General features: G+C 46.2%; 1 protein-coding gene across 3 annotated transcripts; it reads left to right on the top strand.

The window, feature by feature from the left end:
* Positions 1 to 1,787: 1,787 nt before the first annotated feature.
* Positions 1,788 to 18,244, top strand: LOC146035476 (non-structural maintenance of chromosomes element 3 homolog). 3 transcript variants are annotated; one of them, XM_083158957.1, is made up of 11 exons: positions 1,788 to 1,939; positions 3,921 to 4,014; positions 7,029 to 7,136; positions 9,340 to 9,403; positions 9,484 to 9,563; positions 11,156 to 11,250; positions 11,789 to 11,868; positions 13,858 to 13,900; positions 14,012 to 14,074; positions 16,107 to 16,221; positions 17,852 to 18,244. In XM_083158957.1, the coding sequence occupies exons 2-11, from the start codon at positions 3,955 to 3,957 to the stop codon at positions 17,960 to 17,962; spliced, it is 819 nt and encodes a 272-aa protein (XP_083015083.1). In that variant the 5' UTR covers positions 1,788 to 1,939; positions 3,921 to 3,954; the 3' UTR covers positions 17,963 to 18,244. The 3 variants fall into 3 exon arrangements, with proteins under 3 accessions (XP_083015083.1, XP_083015082.1, XP_083015084.1); XM_083158956.1 differs by having other exon boundaries at positions 1,873 to 1,986; XM_083158958.1 differs by having other exon boundaries at positions 1,934 to 2,073.
* The last annotated feature ends 1,401 nt before the right edge of the window (positions 18,245 to 19,645 follow it).

Genomic DNA, 19,645 nt, shown 5'->3' with positions numbered 1-19,645 from the left:
CACCCACTGCCGATCACCCAATGGTGTGTGGCATATTGTGTAATGGGCGTTCTAGTATGTGGTATAATGTGTAATGGACATGATGGTGTGAATAATTTTCTCCCTACGTGCACGGCTACAAATAAAATGTTTGCTGTGCACACGGGCGGGATTTTGCCAGCAATCAGTTCTGAATCAGGCACCAAGAACAGGAATGCACTGATTAAAATGGACCCTGCTCCCACCCTTGGAATTCAAACCCAGCCCATTATGTAAATAGCCTTGTATATGAAAGATTTTCAGCAAAGTCTTTCACCTCCTGAAAATCTCTCGCTCTTTGAGGAAAATAGTCTAGTGTGTACGCACTACTTTGGTGAAAGATATATCTATCAAAGATTTTGGCAAAGTCTTTTGAAATGAAAGTCTACTAGTGTGTATGGGCCTTTAATGTATGGATGCAGAATCGCAGTTGATGTGGTTCCTGGTAACCGCCAGTCTGGTCCCCCACCAGGATCTGCGTGCGTCGCAGCCTCTATGGCTGTGGTCCCACTGTGCTCAACATTGCCTAGCAACACTTCTGGGTAGGTGTTGTCCCGAGACTTCACCTCCTGGAGCGTGCTGGTGATGGAGCTCAGCACTCGATTCTCGCTATCAGGATTGGGCATGGTTGCCTACCTGACCCTCTCCTTCAGGGATAAAATGCTCTGTTCCTGGACTTCCCTGGTAATGTAGGATTGCCAACACCTGTGGGGAGCTAGGTAATTTATAGGAAAGGTTTTTCATCTCAGGTGATGGCAATACTACATTACCAGGGATGTCCAGGAACAGAGCATTTTCTCCCTGAAGGAGAGGGTCAGGTAGGTAACCATGGGATTCGGGTGATGCAGTTCGTGTCCCCCCACTTTTTGACCGTGCACGCATTGGCAGCTTCATCGCAGGGATCTAGTGCATGTATAGTATGCAACGCAGATGATCTTGCTGCAGCTGCAGTAGAAAAGAGTTCTCTCCCGGGAGTCTGTGAGATGTCCCAGGATTTCGGGAGGCACAGGGGTGCAGGCAGATTTTGAGCAAGGCATAGTCTCAGACCTCACGTGAGCCATAACTCCCTGAGCTCGGATTCAGTACTGAATCCCGGCGTTCAGAATCCCGCCGCTGGAATCCCCACCGCCGAAATCCCAACAAGGGGGGGACGGGGATCGCCCCCCCCCCCCCTTGCGGGCTCGCTGCGCTCGCCACGCATCGGGCCCGGTGCCTCGCTACACTCGGCACACTCATTTATTCTCCCTCCATGGGTGTCATGGACACCCACGGAGGGAGAATGTGTCGGGATTTCGGCGGTCGGGATTCTGAATGCCGGGATCCCGACCGCCGGGATCTTAACTGCATCCCCTGATCTCAGCTGCAGTAGGGATGGCCATCGACTGTCTATGGTTCATGGCCGATGTTGAATACTTTTGCCATCGATGGGGAGAACCAGATGGTTTCCCTCCATCGATGGAACAGCAAAACGATGGGGTTTTTTTTCAGTGTGTTGGGACACGGAGCGCAGCTCCGCCACCCGCGAAGCCCTGCCCCCGTGTTTTAATTGATTGCAGCTTACACAATGGATGTCCATCAATATGTAAAAATATCGATGGTCATCCATTGCATAGTTTAGCACTATCGATGGCCAGTTGCAGAATTGCCATCGATGGCAATGGCAACGGCAACGATGGCCATCCCTGCTGCAGTGCATAGATTAGCTACCCTGGACCTGGACAGTGGACAGACACTCACACCACATATTCATAAGCAAATTTGGGCGCCAAATAACAGCCAGCCAATCAGAAAGCCGTACTCCCTAGTCACCGGCCGTGTCACGCCGTGTTCCCCACGTGATGGCAGTGACGTAGTCCGACCAGAGGGGGAAGTAGCGCCGCGCTCATTGCCTATTGAGTGACGTCGGAGTCGTCCCGGACCGGTGAGTGACGTAGCAGGGCTGATGGGGAAGCGCCGGGAACACCTCCGGTAGGACAGCAGCTGCTATGCTATAGGCGGCACCTATAAACCGCCAGTGTGATGTACTCGCTCGTGTAGCCGGGAGCAGGCTGCTAGGTAATGTCGCCGGCGCCGCTCCCTGCAGTCTGGACCGGTGGGATAATGTATCCCACCTTTAATGGGCCAGTGAAGCCCAGCACATGTGTATAGTTACTTCAGCAACAAGTCTGCATATTCAATTTACAAATTCCTGTTTTTTTTATATATATATCTATATTCCCGCACACTTAACTAATATTATAAACACAAAAAGTATAACTTGTTTGTTGCATTGTTCCCCTATACTGGTGGGTGTTCCCAAACCCTCTGATTACGCATCCTGTGGTGTGTGCATTCCCTCTCCTGTATCCATGTTGGTTCTGCTTCTGAGGTGATTCGGTGTGCATCCAGATCTTACCAACAAGTACTAGGCCCCCATACACTTGTCCAACTTCTCGGAGGCTTGGAGTTGTATGTGATTTCACTTGAACGCCCCAGCAGCTTCCCGAGCGGCAGGATCACATATGGTACACAATATGCTGTCCTTTTGCGTATAATGATGTATCATCGTATTACGATCCCGGCCAAGGCTGACAGATCTGATAATTCTTTATGGCAGCCCTTGCGATCTCCGTTCCACTGCGCAGTCGCACGGACTTGGAACTAGGAGTCGGAGGTTAAACACATGCTATTTTGACACTTTTCACCCGATTTCTCAGCCTGATGAGTCCGAACCGGATGAAAAGGGCCAAAATCGCACTAGTGTAATTGTGTGTACACACGGGTACAATCAGCATAATATTTTGACTATATAGTCAAAATTGCAAGCAGATCGCATACAGCTTGCATGCAGATCGCACAGGTTTTTTACCTTGCGATCCCGTTGAGTGCTCCTATAGCGGCACAAATCGAAACCCAGATAGACAGGGCTGCACTATATCATCCAAATCGCATGCATGTTGGGTGGCTTGCCATGCGATTCGATCCTGATGCGATCTGATTGCATCAGGATTGAATAGGAAGGCTTATCGAACGTGTGTACACAGCATTAGATTTGCATTGAGCAATTCAAAATCTGCACCTCCGTTACATCAAGGCCTTCCTGAGGGATCATGAGAGAAAGCGGTAATGCTCATGGTTTATGTATTTGTTGCATGCTCTCCCCACTGTGACTGATCTCTTACATGTGTCTCTGTGCTTTCTGTTGCTATAATTGTTTACTTTTGGAAAATGGTGTGCGTGTTGTGCTAGCCCTCGGGACATTTTAATACCATAGATGTCGATCTATTTACTATACCTTACATTGGTGGTGCAACAAAAAATTCTGAGGTTCGGTGAAGTCAGTATTGGAATGTGGGGTGGTGGGAGCACTAAGCTGAAGTTGGGTTTGGTGATCGGGAGCATTACGGTCAGTATACCGACATCGGGATCCTGGCTGCCAGTGTTCCTATCGGGGGGAAGCCAGAAAAGCCCCTTGAGGGCTTGCTGCGCTTGCCACGCTGTGGGTTTGATGGTCATGGACCCCACAAGGGAGAATAGCCACTGTTGGTCAGGATTGCGACTTTCGCACAGTGAAAAAGTTGGGATTCTGTATACTGACAGTCGCGATCCTGTGTTTTATAACTTAAAGCAGGGGTGTCAAAACTTTTTGCGAGGAGGGCCAGATTTGGTGAAGTGTAAATGTGTGGGGGCCGACCATTCAGCCTGACATTCTTTGAATCATTAATCACATCAGAATGGTCCCCCACTCTGCCCCCATTCACTCTATATGTCCCCCATATGTTTCTGAAAATATTGTGAAACCCTGACTTTTAGAATGGTAAAAATTACTAAAGTAAAATAGGTTTTATAAAACATATTTCTTTAATACATGGTGTTCTGTGCTATTTTTTCCTTCTATGTATATGCCTGTGTGTTGCTCAAAGCGTTAATGGTCAGGATATATCAGGCCCAGTAGCAATGTCACAGCAGAAGAGAAGAGGCCGAACCAGTGCTCATCGGGACGCTCGTCCGCTTCAGGTACCATAAAGTGTTTTCTAAATGTTTTGGGTTTAAATGTTCTGTGGTCAGAACTTTAATATTGTATATTAGTGTGCAAATATCATGCAACTGTTTTGTATAGTTGGTGTGCTCAGAGCAGCCTTTGGCAAGACCCTTCCTTGGCTGTTTATACCACACCGCAAATAAATCCACTGCTGATCTGTTAATTCTCCATGAGCCTAGAGGATTGTTCTTCGTGGTACATGTGGCAGTACATCTCTATTGTCATAATCCAAATAGTGGAATTACCAGGATGTGTTGTGCTGCACATTGTTTGGGGGATTTGTTTGTTTGTTTATTTTTTCTGGTGTGTTAAAAATATTTGTACAGATGTGCACTATTGCTGGATGGTGGTGATAATTGCCAATCTCAGATACCCAGTTTGGACCCACATATAGCTCATTTATTCTTTTGGACACGTCAAGGGCCACAGGCTTATCGCTGGGTAGTGGAGTGGGGGAGAGAGGATTCCAGCACCCAAAAGGTTAAACTTCTCCTGTCTCCCAGGCAGACCAGGCTTCTCCCCTCCTTTACCCCACCTCCAGGCCAGGTAATTCAGTTATTTTGGGTGCTGGCATGAGCCAACATGCACCTTACAGAGGGGCTGCGATAAGCACAGGATCCCTGCCATTTTAACGGCGCTGCATATGGTCACTTCCCTGGTGGCCATTTGTTAGCAGGGGGAGTGGGCTCTCCTCACACCTACTCCCCCAGGGACAGTAGGCGGTACACCACACACTGATTCCCGCCACTGATCCTTCCTGCCCTCAGCACATGTAGCAGGGACATGGAGGGCTCTAAGCCACCCGGAAGTCCACTCCTTCACTGCCAGAAAGCCGGGGCCAGTCCTCCCTGTACCTCTCCTCAATGGATACAGGTTACAGAGTTGTACTCCAGTCAGCCATAGCTGCTTAAGGAGCTTAGTGCTACTTTGCATTGTATGTTTGCTGTGTATTGTGTACTGCATTAATGCTATAACTGCCTGTCAGCACTTTACTGTGCTATCTGTACTGTACCTAGAAGCTTCCTGTCTATTTCACTGTTTTCATTGTATACAGAGCCTGGGTATTCCAGGGGTAAATCCAGTAAGACAGGGGCCCCAGCTTTGCTGTCTTGCACAGCCTGTGATGCTGGCCAATCCCCCCAGGACTATGACCAGGACCGCTTATGCGCAAGCTACTACAATGCGCAAACGCCACCCACAGCTTCAGTCTCCTCTCATGAGCCTGCTTGGGCCACATTGCTTAGATCAGTGGTTTCCAACATTGGTCCTCAAGTACCCCCAACAGTGCATGTTTTGCAGGTCTCCACACAGAATCACAAGTGCTATAATTAGCTCCACCTGTGGATCTTTTCAAATGTGCCTGAATAATGAGTGCACCTGCCGGGTGACCTGGAAAACATGCACTGTTGGGGGTACTTGAGGACCAGGGTTGGGAACCACTGGCTTAGATGATGCTGCAGCTGCACCGTCCCAGCAGCCTTCGATGCTATCCTGGCTGGATTGGCCCGCCCTGGCATTAGAGCCACCGTGGGAGAGCTCATTATCTGCCTCTGTTCATGCCCTACAAAAAACTTTACAGGGTAGCAAGGATAAGCGCAGGGCAACGGTCAGGGAAAGTTCTTCATCTCAGCCCTATGTCAGCATGCCTCTGACTAGGATTAGGAACAAGGGGAACCTGTAGATGATGATGATGATGAGGAGGAGGAGGACGCCTCAGGCAAAGAGGATGCCCCATAACACATTGATGTGGCGCCTTAGTCACAGCGGTAAAAGAGGCCCTTAATTTAGAGGACCTTGCTGAACTGCCTAAATCCTCAGGCCCGATCAAAAATCACCCTAAGCGGACTGTAGCATTAAGTCCGACAACGTGGGGAAAAATCCTCTCGGTGGCTTTGGAGGTACGTACCAAACAGGAAGTTTAAGTTTACCCTGCCTAGATGTTTTGCATCCTTTTACCCCTCCCTCAGGAAGATAGGGTCCACTGGGAAACTCCTAAGGTAGACACACTTGTGGCTAAGCTAGTGAGATCCTCTACGCTGCCCATGTCAACTGCGTCCCTCACTGACCCAGCAGATCGGAAGTTGGAAAACTTTCATTCACCGGGGCCCTTGCTGCCTGAATGACAGACAGGGGGCACTCCAGGGTGGGCACCTAGCGTTTCATCAACGTGCCCACAAAAACGGTGGCCACACCCAGAGAAACGCTGGTCGGACCCCAGAGAATGCAGGTGTTCCCTTACCTGCTTGGGGCGGGCGGATGATGTCACATGACATCAGCGTCCACCTCCAATTTGGAAAACATGCAGCAGAAAGTAAGGGTAGCGGCTAGTTCCCCTTCACCTAAAGGACTCTGACATCGTTGTACCATGTGACAACGAGCGTCACATTGCTTTGTAACGCTAATCAGTGTAAGAGATTACCTTTTAAAATACTGTCTGGAGGGCTTGCTCCTTCACTATCCACGCCACCACTGGTTGCCTTTATTAACCAGGTTTTGAGCAAAGCAGAGCGAGCCACTGTTCCCCAAGCGTGGCGAGCGGCCATTTGGGTCCCTTGTTCTGACTTTGCTACTCCTCTCCTCCCCAGGTCCTTACGGCGAAGGGGAGTTAGTCACAACCAAAATGTAAGCCCTGGCTTTCTTTTCTGCTGTGAACAGTGTAGCAAGGGCTCACCATGCAGCGAGGGATTGGGGGGGGGGGGGTTTCAGTTTCACCAGGGCGGTGTTAACCTGCTTGCTAGGTTCTGATTATATGCACACTTGCGAGCCGGTCTGAATTAGACCCTTAATTCATTTGTACACCACATATAGCATGAAATTACTTCTAATGCCAACCACCAAACTCTTTTTTTTTTTTTTCTCTATTTCTTTCTTTTGTTAATCAAACCTAATAGTCCTATATACAGTATATAAATATTTATATTTTTTTAAATAGTCTTTATAGGTGTAGTCATGATGAACTTCATTTAATTTCTTTGGTTTGTGTGTGTAGGGGCAAGATGTGGATATGGAGGATGACTTTAATCTCACTCAAACCCAGACTCCATCACAGGTGCAGAAACATTTGGCCAAACATTCCCCAGAACAAATCAGCCATAAGGTACAGCTGCTGTTTAATGTACTGAGAGTATGTAGTGTGTTACATTATGTCAGCTCCGCCTTTTTTCAGCCCCATCTAGATTTGCATCTGTTCTCACTGATGATTGGATGACTCCTGAATGGATTTGCATAGCCGATTACTGTAGTGTTTGTAGGATGTGATTTTCTGTACATAGGTAACTTGCTGATTGTGCATCTCATGTCCGCTTGCAGTGGCCGGTTAGCAGGTTGGGTTACGGCACCTGTGTAGTTTTATTCTTCTTCTTTTTTTTTTTTTAACATACATTTACACAAAGCACAAACTTACCCTAACGTAACAAAATGGCGAGGTGTACAGACACAACCATATTGTGCACAGGTAACAGGTAATAACTAATAATTCTTCGGTCAATTAAAGCAGTGAGCTTCATAATGTGGCACCTAAACACCTACATTACCATTCTGCAGTATGTATCAATATAGGTATGTTAAGTTAAGGTGCGTCACGTCCAGCCCCAATACCTTACTTACCATAGCTTGCTGCTCACACCTCATGAGGGGGCGAGTGTAAATAGTCCCCAGCATCTTTAGATGGGAGCTAATTCTCTCAAACTATTGAATCCCCCCTTATCTGACTGTACCTCTTTATGTAAAAGTTTTTCCCATCCAATACACATCGTTTTTAATTTCCAGTATGTTAGGGAGCCCCTGTATAAAGTACTGGTCTTCCCCCCCAGTTTCGTAGATCCTCTTGGCCGCGGTAAGCATGTCAGATCTGACGGCCAACATGACCAGAGTACCAGATGTGCAGCAGGAGAGGTTATCCTTGGCCTACACAGCCCAGGAGGCAGTATTCCAGAGGGAGAGGCCATTTTATTGTTTTCTCCAATGCAGCTGATAATTGGATGTATATTTTGGGTAGATAATGGTGTTCTGGTGATCTCACAGAGAGTAAGAGGTGCCCAGTGTTGAAATAAAGTATGCATTTTACTTGTGGAAGTGATGGGGAGCACAACTGTAGGAAACAATTATTGGTCACTATATCAAAAGTCTATATATTAAAATGAAATCTAATATAGCAGTTTGTTGCAAATCATTGGGGTGGGAAAGAGCTGGGGTGCCCATAGGGGGGGGTTAGGCTGCGGGTTGGGTTAGATGCTAAAAAGTGCACATTAGAGTTAGGCACTAACAGGGAGGGTTGGGGGGTATTTATGGTTAGGCTACAGGTTGGGGGGGGGGGAGAGGGTATGTATACTTAAGGGGTGCACACATGGTGTGATTCATTTTCTATTTGATCCAGATTGAATAGCACAGCGCTATGTACACATACTATATAGTGCAGATCGAATGCGACTGGAAACTTTTCGATTTCGGTTCGATATTCATTTGATTTTTGCTTTTCTAAACAAATTGAATAGAAAGGTAGTCATTTGAACCTTGTATGCACACCCTATAACACCGCCACTGATGGGATTCTGTGCAGAGGGATGCCATTGATGGGGTTCTGTGCAGCGGGATGCCACTGGATTCTGACGCAAACTGAATCCATCCTAATCACTGCAAGTCATTGACTTGTGGTCGTTTAGTGGAAATGCTTTGTTCAGATTGAGGAATGCATACATGACATGGGACACTGGGGGCCAAATATAATAGGGTGGTTTTTTATTTATTTTTATTTCTATTTTTTCGTAATAAAGCAGAAACCGTGTACACTGCAAACCCAGGTTGATTTTGCCATGTAAATGATGGCTGCTTTTAAATAAATGGGGAAACTTTCCCCAAATCTCTCCCTTTCTGATTCTCACACCCTATGCGCTGGAGAGTCTGATTTGGGACTGTAGACATAAATGTTCCACTCAGCTGGACAAGTAGTGTGGCTATCCAGTTACGGCCTTACATAGGTTAATGCCTGCCCTGCTTGCCCACTATTTCAATAGAAACGGCTCTTATTCTACACTTTGGCCAGTAACTTTTAATATTAATGAATGGCCGCAGTCTCTGGGTCCTTACCAGGTTACACTGAAGGCCCTGGGAAACCTGCAGTCGCATCGCTGGGAGGGACCCGGCTTTTGGGCCTGTCTTGCCCTTGCTGCCCAGGAGAGTTGTAGTTTTGCAAATGATCACATAACTACATCTCAGGCTGAATGAGAACCTTTGTCCTAAATCTCTTTTTTGCTTGTTAAATTACTTTGCCAACTTTAGGAAAATGTCCTTTTGTCTTGTAGGTGGGTGAGGTGGTCCAATACCTGCTGATCAGGGACCAAAAGAAGTTGCCAATTAAACGGGCAGGTGTGTTTCTATGTAACCCTTGGTTCAGGGTTATAGTTATCTTAGGGGGTCAGTTTATAACAATTTTTTATATTTTGCAGATATTGGGAGGAATGTGGTTAAGGAGTACAAGGATGTGTATTCCGAAATATTTCTCCGTGCCCAGAAAGAACTCACTGAGGTAAGGTGGTGCCGAAGGACACCATGCACTCACCAGGCCTGTACGACTGATGCTACACTAAGCGCACAGACACACTAGCAGTCAGAAGTCTTTTTGTTTTTTTTACAATCTTAATCTATAGTAAGTGCTGTAATTGTGTTTTCTTGCTGAAATCCAAAATGTAAAAAACCGGTAGTAATATCGTCGGGCTGCAGTTCTTGTGTTTATGCAAGAAAAGGATTACCAAGGTGGAACAGGACCCCCCCTACTTAGCAAAATGCACAGCAAGGCGCAACTCCCTATATAACAAAGTAACAGGAAAAAAAGTGTGACAGCTGGCAGAAGTGGTGGGCTGCCTGGCTATCTTCAGAGCGAGTCCACTCAATATTTTCTTTGAAATCTCGCGCCAGGCCGCTGGCCAATAGGAGCTTGTGGCCCGATGGGAGATTTCAAGCTCTAAAGACAACCGGGCAGCCCACAACTGTCTGCCCAGCTGTCAGACTGCTACCCCTTGGCAACGAGCATAAAACCTCCTTGGCATTGAGTAGGACACCCCTGGTGTGTGTGTGTGTGTGTGTGTGTGTGTGTGTATATATATAGTATCACGGTGTGTGGTATATCTGTAATGGTCATCTCTGTCTGTGTCATATCTGTAATCGACATGGTGTATAAGTTTTTTTGGGTAAAATAAATAAAAGTTCCCTGGACTACTGCTAATGCTGTGTCTTTCTTCCCCCGCTGGATCACTGGGCATGTGCAGGATTTAACTTTTAGCCCAGAGCCTCCACAGCCAGGAACAGAGCTGTCCCGACTGTGGTGTATGGGCATGCCACCTGCAGCGACAGGTTTTGGACCTGTTACTGCTACTAACAGTCCATACATTCCCCCACATACCGCATTCATACATGGGAGAGATGCGGTATCACATCACATGCAGGCACTGATAATGATGTATGAAATCCTTCTTGCATCTACCTCTAGGTCTGTACATTTCATGAACGCGCACACCACTTCCTCACTATAAAGGCTTTTACTCTATGCAGGAGAATTATAATCCTTTTGATTGTTGAATCGGACAACATACATTATTCTACTTAGTTCTTGGTCTGTCTGCGCCGGGCTCTTCCACATTGCACCAGTTGGGCGTTCTCTATGAAATCCAAGGTGGCAATCCCTGGGATTGACACCCTTATATCCTCATAATGTCCGGCATTCTGAATAAAAGAGGAATTAAATCATTTAGCGCTAGCTGTGGGCACAGTACCTGCTGCCATAATGGGAAGAGGTTTGGTCTGTGATTAGACTCTAGGACTGGGGTAGCCAACCCTAGTCCTCGAGAGCTACCAACAGTGCATGTTTTGCAGGTCTCCTCACAGAATCAGTCGCAAGTGAGCTAATTAGCTCCACCTGTGTATCTTTTAAAATGTGTCAGTGATTAATGATTGCAGCTGTGCAGCAGCTAGGTTGTCTGGAAAATGTGCACTGTTGGTAGCTCTCGAGGGCTAGGGTTGGCTACCACTACTCTAGGACAACAGCTGCAGCTAATGCTACACTCCAGAGCATAACCATTATTCCTACAGGGGTGTTTCTAAACCACATTGTTTTTCTTGTAGGTGTTTGGTTTTCAGCTGGAGGAAATTGATGCCAAGAACCATGTTTATGTTCTTATAAATAGACTGGACCGTGTGCAGGGAGACGGCATTAGAGTGTAAGACCCTGTCTGAGATTGTGGGTTTGGTGGATTGGGGTCTCTGTCATTTGGGATACCTGCTTTAATACTAAATGGTATATAGTAGGGGCTACAATAGTTACTTACATAGTGGGCAAAATTTACTAAGATGGGCGTTCCATTGAAGATGGGATGTTGCCCATAGCAACCAATCAGATACTATCTTTTATCTTCTAGAAGGTGCTAAATAAATAAGACTTTTAAGTTACAGGCTGGGTTTAAAAAGGGACAGTTAGGAGCTGATTACCCGGTGATAAAGTACCAGGCACTTTACCACTTCTGCTCGCTTCATACATCTACCCCTCAGAAACTATCAGGCAATGTAATAGTGCCTGTAATGACATTGCAGGAGGTGCGGGATGCCCGATGATCTTGGATATGGTTTTGCCTTGTAAAATATTGTCATTTTAAAAAAAACAACAAAAAAAAAACCCTTATTGATTGCCCGATGTTTCCTAATCCCGGGCCCTATTACATTTCCCCGTATATAGTGACCCCTACTCCCTGTCTATTCCAGGGATGACAACACCGCTAAGCAGGGATTGCTTACAGTCATTCTGAGCCTCATCTTCATGAAAGGCAACACGGCCAAAGAGGGTAAGTGGAGATACCTGCTAAAGTCATTTTATGGCCAAATTCCTCCCCTATCTCATTGTACATGAAGTCTACAGCGGCCGTCGGGGATGCGATCATCAGGCTTTGTGATATGGTTTTATTGCATAATATGGTTAGAGGCATACTATGAGGGGTTTATAGAAAAGGCTTCATTTTACATGCTAATGAGAAGACCAGGTACTGGAGAGATGTAAGAGCGTCCTCTACTGGGCATTAATGAGTTTGTTTTTAAGAAAAGCTTACATAATGGCAATTTGCTACCATTTTTATCAAGGGGTGAAACAAAGTGAATTATTTTGACTACTGTATGCTGGTATGTTCATAGCAGTCTGGGGGAGAGTGCCCTTACTACCTACACCACACTACAGAGCAGCCTGGGGGAGAGTGTCCTTGCTGCCTACACCACAGAGAAACATAGAAATTGACGGCAGATAAGAACCACTTGGCCCATCTAGTCTGCCCCTTTTTTTAAACATGTTACCTGAAACCATATTTGATCCTTATTTTTTTTTTGTAAGGATATCAATATGCTTATCCCAAGCATGTTTAAATGGGATGCAGTTACAATCCCGGCGGTCGGGATCCCGGCGTTCAGAATCCCAAAGCCGGAATCCTGACTGCCGAAATGCCGACACATTCTCCCTCCGTGGGTGTCCACGACACCCCTGGAGGGAGAATAAATGAGTGTGCCGAGCGTAGCGAGCCCGAAAGGGGGGGCGATCCACGCCCCCCCCCCCCCCCCCCTTGTCGGCATTTCGGCTGTCGGGATTCCGGTGTCGGGTTTCTGAACGCCGGGATCCCGACCGCCGGGATTCAATACTGAATCCGTTTAAATTGTACTACTGTATTTGCCTCTACCACCTCTGATGGGAGGCTATTCCAATTATCTACTACTCTTTCTGTGAAAAAAATCTTCCTCGCATTTCCCCTGAATCTTCCTCCCTCTAGTTTCAGTGCATGTCCTCGTGTTCTGTTGCTCCTCTTCCTGTGAAGAATGTCTCCCACCTGTACCTTGTTAAAACCCTTGATATATTTGAAAGTTTCTATCATGTCCTCCCTTTCCCTTCTTTGCTCTAAAGTATACATATTAAGATCTTTTAGTCTTTCCTGGTACGTTTTGTGATGTAGGCCATGCACCATTTTAGTTGTTTTTCTTTGTACAGTCTCTAATGTATTTATATCCTTCTGGAGATATGGCCTCCAGAACTGAACACAATACTCTAGGTGAGGTCGTACCAATGACCTATACAGTGGCATTATTACTTCTTTCTTTCTACTGCTGATACCTCTCCCTATGCAACCAAGCATCTGACTTGCCTTCTTCATTGCTTTGTTACATTGCCTACCTGCTTTTAAGTCCCCTAAAATAGTGACACCTAGATCCCTCTCTTCCTCAGTAGTTTCCATTATAGTGCCATTTATACTATATTGAGTCTTTGGATTTCTGAGACCCAAGTGCATGATTTTGCATTTTTTGGCATTAAACTGTAGTTGTCATTCTCTTGACCATTTCTCTAATCTACCTAGATCATCAATCATTTGTTTTACCCCTCCTGGTGTGTCTACCCTGTTGCATACCTTTGTGTCATCTGTAAAAGGCACATTTTACCCTCAATTCCATTTGCAATATCACCAATAAAGATATTAAAAAGCACCGGTCCAAGTACAGATCCCTGGGGTACTCCACTTGTAACCTTTCCCTCCTTTGACTGTACTCCGTTTACTACAACTCTCTGTTTTCTCTCCTGCAACCACGCTCTTATCCCCCAGAGCAGCCTGGGGGGAGAGTGTCCTTGCTGCCTGCACTACAGAGCAACCTGGGGGAGAGTGCCCTTACCGCCAGCACCACACCACAGAGCATCTTTTCCTATAATTGTGGATATTGCTACTCTTCCTAGAACTACTTCATTTGTACTCTTTTTGTAGATAAGATTTTGAAACTTTTTTTTTTTTTTTCCTTTCCTTTGGCAGCTGCTATTTGGGAGTCATTGCGGCGTCTGCGTATTGATCCAGGGTATGTTCTGAAGGACTGTCTGACACTGGTAATTAAATTTACATGCTTGAGAATTTTACCTTCTTTTTTCTCATTTTGCTTTTTGGTTGTTTTTTGTTTTCTTATAATAAGAGAGAGGCACGATGACTTCGGAGACGTGCGGAAACTTGTGACCGATGAGTTTGTAAAGCAAAAGTAAGTTTTGTAAAATGTTATTGGGAAGGTCTGCATTGGCTGCTGGGGTGGTAAGAGTAGGCTTTGGGGAGTACTGTCTCTACAAACACCATGCCACCAAGCATCTTGCAGTTCTTGAACCAGACCCTGGCGCTGAGAGGGAACATGGTTACCTGGTGGATGCTAATTTAGTATTATGATAAATGTTGGCCACACTGGAAAGCTGTATTATTGCTGGAGACATGCAGTATTCAAAAAGTCTGTGTACAACGGCTTAACTGTAATAGGGGGGGGGGTAAAGAGTAATTGCATTTGCCTGTTTTAACTGTAGTAACATCCTTGATGAGGAGGAAAGAACATCCTTCATTACACTTCACCATGTCCTATATTGCTTAAGGTATTATAAGTAACATAGTGTTCATTCTAGCACCCGCTAGCTTTGAAAACCCATGCAGTTCCTCTTCCCCACCTGGGGTGTCGCTGTCTGCTGTGGTGTTTCTAGCACAGGTCTGGTTTGAATATCAGTGCTGAAATACAGACAAGCATGGAAGAGGAACTGCGTGGGTTTTCAAAGATAGCGGGTGCTAGAATGAACACTAGAACATAAATGCCACATTGATAAAGGATTTAGATCTTTATCTGTATTCTAATTTATATATAGCTTGCTTTGTTATTCACTTTACTGAACACAGGGGGTCAGTGCACAAAGCAGGATCTCTTAATATACTGCCAATGGGAGATATGCATTAAACACTTTTTAGTATTAATCACTTAAAATTTCATGTTCCTATAAAGCATTGTTAGTTGCTGTATATAATGCACGTTGTAGTATGTTGAAGGTGCTCCTCCTCTGTACAACTTTCCCAGAGATGGGACTGAGCGATCTCCTAACTAGACCAGGGGTATTCCACTCCCATCGTCAAGTATCACCAACAGCTCATGTTTTAGTCATTCGCTGGTTCTGTAATTCACACCTGCTTCCGCAGACAGACATCATCCAAAGATGACCTGTTGGCAACTATTGCTGTGTACCAGCCCTTGTTTCCCATCAGTTCCCCCTTCTGCACACACTGTAGGTGGTGATTCTGAGATGCCAAGCCATGTGGGAGAGATCTGGGAGAGGTTATACTGTAGGTGGTAGTTGCGGCATGCTAAGCCATGCGGGAGAGATCTGGGAGAGGTTATACTGTAGGTGGTAGTTGCGGCATGCTAAGCCATGCGGGAGAGATCTGGGAGAGGTTATACTGTAGGTGGTAGTTGCGGCATGCTAAGCCATGCGGGAAAGATCTGGGAGAGGTTATACTGTAGGTGGTAGTTGCGGCATGCTAAGCCATGCGGGAGAGATCTGGGAGAGGTTATACTGTAGGTGGTAGTTGCGGCATGCTAAACCATGCGGGAGAGGTTATAGTGTAAGTTCAGTTCTGGCATACTAAGCCATGTGGGAGAAGGTATGTGGGACGGTATACACACAGGGCAATTTTTTCTTATTTTCAAAGCTATCTATATAGAGAAGGGGTGTAGATAGGGGATAGGACACATGGATGGTATCCAATTACTGTGGTAAAGCATCATCAAGTGAAACAAAATCCCCAATAAGCTGCATCTTGTGCTGGCTTATCAGGACTAATTGTATAGTCCCCTAATGGTAAAGACTGTGGGTACTTGGATACCACACAAGGTGAGACGCAAAGACAGCACAACTCCGAAAGGCCATTCTTATTAGGTAGAAACCAGGCATGTATGTTAACAAGCAGCGTATATTTAGCACATCTCACAGCAACGTTGACACTCAGAGTTAAGCACTCTTAAACAATTGAATTGCCCTCTGAGTTCTAATAATTTGGTAATTTGCCTGTGCATCTGACAGATGCCCCAGTAAGGGTGCTGACCTGTGTGATTGTACATACATATAGACTAAAGCCAAATCACACTGCTCCAGTTCCTTCTATCAGACGCATCCTTTCTGCCCTGTACGTCCTGATTTACTTACTAACTATGGCAAAGTACATCATTTACAGGAGACCTTACACAAGATTGCTTTCTGTTATTTCAGGTACCTGGAATATAACAAGATCCCCCATACAGATCCCACCGAGTATGAATTCCGCTGGGGGCCAAGAGCATTTAAAGAAACCTCCAAAATGAAAATCCTGGAATTTGTCTCTAAGGTAAGGATGGCTACTTTTTGCTTGTACGGGGTATGGCCTAACCCCAATGGGGCATATAACTAGGTAGCATTATCATACACTTGGCACACCGCAGCTTCCTCCTGGTGCACAGTAGCACAGATCTCAGTCTGGCAAGGCCAAGCTTTATGGGTCTTAAGCTGCCCATACACATACAATTCGGGCACTTTTCACCTGATTCCTACAGATTGGGCTGAAATATTGGGTGAGAAGTGCCCAAATTGTATGTGCCTAACCTCTAATTCCGATCGGATACGCGGTCCTGTGTGCATCGGATTTGAAAATTTGTTGGATCCTGGGTCACATAGGATAGATCGTAAGCTAAAGTATCACATACAGTGTATTGTGTGCGGTTGCGCAGTGGCACCTTGGTGGGCAGTTGCCAAGGTATCACATGCTAGGCTGCATGCGATACCTCAGATTAGTGTATACGGGCCTTTAGTCTTGGGCCTAGTCACATCTACAGATGGAGCGGGTCTTATTGTTGCTGGCGATCCGCCAGCAACACGGCGCTCCATCTGACTGAGACGCGCGTGCGTCCCCCACGCACGCCCGTCTCAGTATCCGGGCGGCGAGGCGGACGCAATCCTGTCCGCCTTCCGCTTCAGGGGGGCTGCGGGGGGGGGGGTGTAATTGTCCATCTCCATTACTCTGAACCGATGAGCACGTTTCTGACAGTGCTTCTCTTACCGCTATAATGAGCAAATGCAACTTCTTACGCATTCAGTAACAAAGGCCCTTATTCTGATCGGTGCGGCCGGATCCGAATATGCGGCCAGGACCGTGCGTCCTAAACCCCGCCTTCCATACGGATCGCCAACTCCGTCCGAACGCGGTAAGAAGCTGTCCGAACGGACCGCACGTGTATTTCTCACGAATACACCTCCTCCATCTCAGGGAACCTCCCCCATCATTCGATGGTCGCAGACCATCGAATGCAGGACCGAGTGACCAGGCAGCTCCCGCAACCTCAGACCACACGGGCATTTCTCCGTGCAAAAGCAGGGACCTGGGCGGGCAGCTGACATCCGGCAATGTCATATGTCCGCCCCTACACGTGCATCACGGCCGCATTACCATACGTACGCCCAGCGTTTGCATGGGAACGCCCATGAAACGCGGGGTGTAAACATACGGTAATGAGCCCAAACAGCCCTTCACACCCCTCTCCACCCCCTGTTCGTAGTGTACACATTTCATGCGGAATGTGGCCGTGCGTCCCGCTCGCACATGCGCAGAGACGCCTCTGCACATGCGCAGACACAAAACATCGGCAGCACGAACGCACGCGGATATTACCGCACCAACCAGAATAAGGGCCAAAGTTATTTCATTGCTCCATAATATGATTAGGGAAAGAAAAGACTGTGTTCATAACAAACACTGTACATGGGGTAGCTATATAGCGTATGTGCAATATGCAACAGCTAACCATTGCTTAACCTATTAAGTGCCAAGTTAATTTGTCAAAATTGTTGTAAAAATTGCTACGCAAACATTTGTATTAATCATAATGACCTGTAATGCTCCCACTGGCATTTTCATAGATCATTAAATTAAAAAGTTGCTCTCAAATTGCTACTTTGGAGAACTATCCTATGTTTATTTGTAGATTCAACAAAAGGAGCCCAAGTCTTGGGTAACGCAATACAAAGATGCACAGGAACCAGCAAGCGCTCAGTCACAGGGACTTCCTCCTCCGTCACAGAGCACAAGACGCTGAGCACTTTGTCATCTTGGTGGATGGGGACAAAGAAATAAGACACAAGATCTTTTACCAATAGAGCATTTATTAAGACCGAAGGTACATCGGGGAAAGACGTTTCTCGCCTGTAGCAGTTGTTCCTGCTGTAATAAATTGTAATACAACTGGTTCCAACTTATCTTGTGTAAGGCCGCAGTCCCCTTCTGTACAAGGGACCAATTTCTGGATCCTTAGTTGCTGTACATTTTCTTAAGGTTTGTTGTGTATATAGTTCTTTAATAAACATTGCAGTCTAGAATATCTATTTGTTTGTTTTTCATCTCCATGTAATGTAATAGTATTGTAGACTATCATTTACGTGCCGTCATTGTACCCGCTGTAACTCTCCAGGCTTGCATCCCTGCTGTCACTCTTTCTGTCCATGTCCCTCCTGTCACTTTCCCTGTTGTCACTCTTCCCCCGCCTGCACCCCTGTTATCACTCTCCCTGTCCATGTCCCTGTTGTCAGTTTCCCCACCCGTGCTTTCACTCTCCCCATTTGCATCCCTGCTGTCACTCTACCCATCCACATCCCTGCTGTCTCTCCCCATCTGCGTCTCGGCTGTCACTTTACCCGTCAACATCCCTGCTGGGGGGGGGGGGGGGGCGCGACTATCATCTATGTCGCTTCCGGGCACCTGGTATGAACTTACGCCACTGGGGCAGGGACTGATGTGAATGCACAAATATTCTCTGTAAAGCGATGCGGAATATGTGTCTGCTATGTAAGAAACGGTTAATAAATAAATAGATCACCATTTCCAAATGATAAGCACCCTTGTGAGCTTGGGGTGGTGTATGTGCTGATCAGCAATGTTTATATGGCAGTATGATGATCTATATGTGTAGTGCTGGTATGGTATGGCACACTCAGTATGATCAGAGCATCCAATATAAAATAATCTTATTTATTATAACTTAATGTAACATAACATTAGATGACTACTACATAGCATAGGGAAGCGGTCATCTATTAGAATGAACTTAGGTCTACAGTCATTAGGTCGACCCCACTAGGTCGATTGGCAGGAAGGTCGACATGGGCCAAGGTCGACATGACTTAAGGTCGAATTTGCATAAAGGTCGACATGAGGAAGGTCGACATGGGGTTTTCACTGTTTTTTGAGCCGACATGTGCCGACAGGCGGTATTTCATGCCCTACCATCCACTAGGGCGTGGTGGGAGAATAAAATAGTGTGCCGAGCGCAGCGAGGGTCTGATTTCTCATTGCCAACGGATAAAAAAAACAGTGAAAACCCCATGTCGACCTTATGACCAGTCGACCTTCCTCATGTCGACCTTTATGCAAATTCGACCTTAAGTCATGTCGACCTTAAGTCAGGTCGACCTTCCTGACAGTCGACCTAGTGGGGTCGACCTAATGACTGTAGACCTAAGTTCATTCTGACAGATGTACCGATTCCATAGCATAGACCACATTATATAATGATTGGCCTTTATGATGAAATAAAACAATTAAGGTCAGTGATTAACTTAAGATGACATTTTAATCGGCTTTAATATACAAGCCGGCTCTGAGTGTGACTGCATGAATCTGGTAGGCCAATGTAGTCACATGGCTGAAACCAGAGTGGAGGCGCAAATGCTCCTCAGATAAAGTACTACCAGATGGAATTTGCCAGGCCCACGTGCAGATGTTA

The sequence above is a fragment of the Crinia signifera genome, chromosome 9 (genome assembly GCF_055691185.1).
Source record: "Crinia signifera chromosome 9, ASM5569118v1, whole genome shotgun sequence".
Taxonomy (NCBI): Eukaryota; Metazoa; Chordata; class Amphibia; order Anura; family Myobatrachidae; genus Crinia; species Crinia signifera.
The sequence above is the reverse complement of the archived record's forward strand: the minus strand, read 5'-3'. Positions and strand labels throughout refer to the sequence as shown.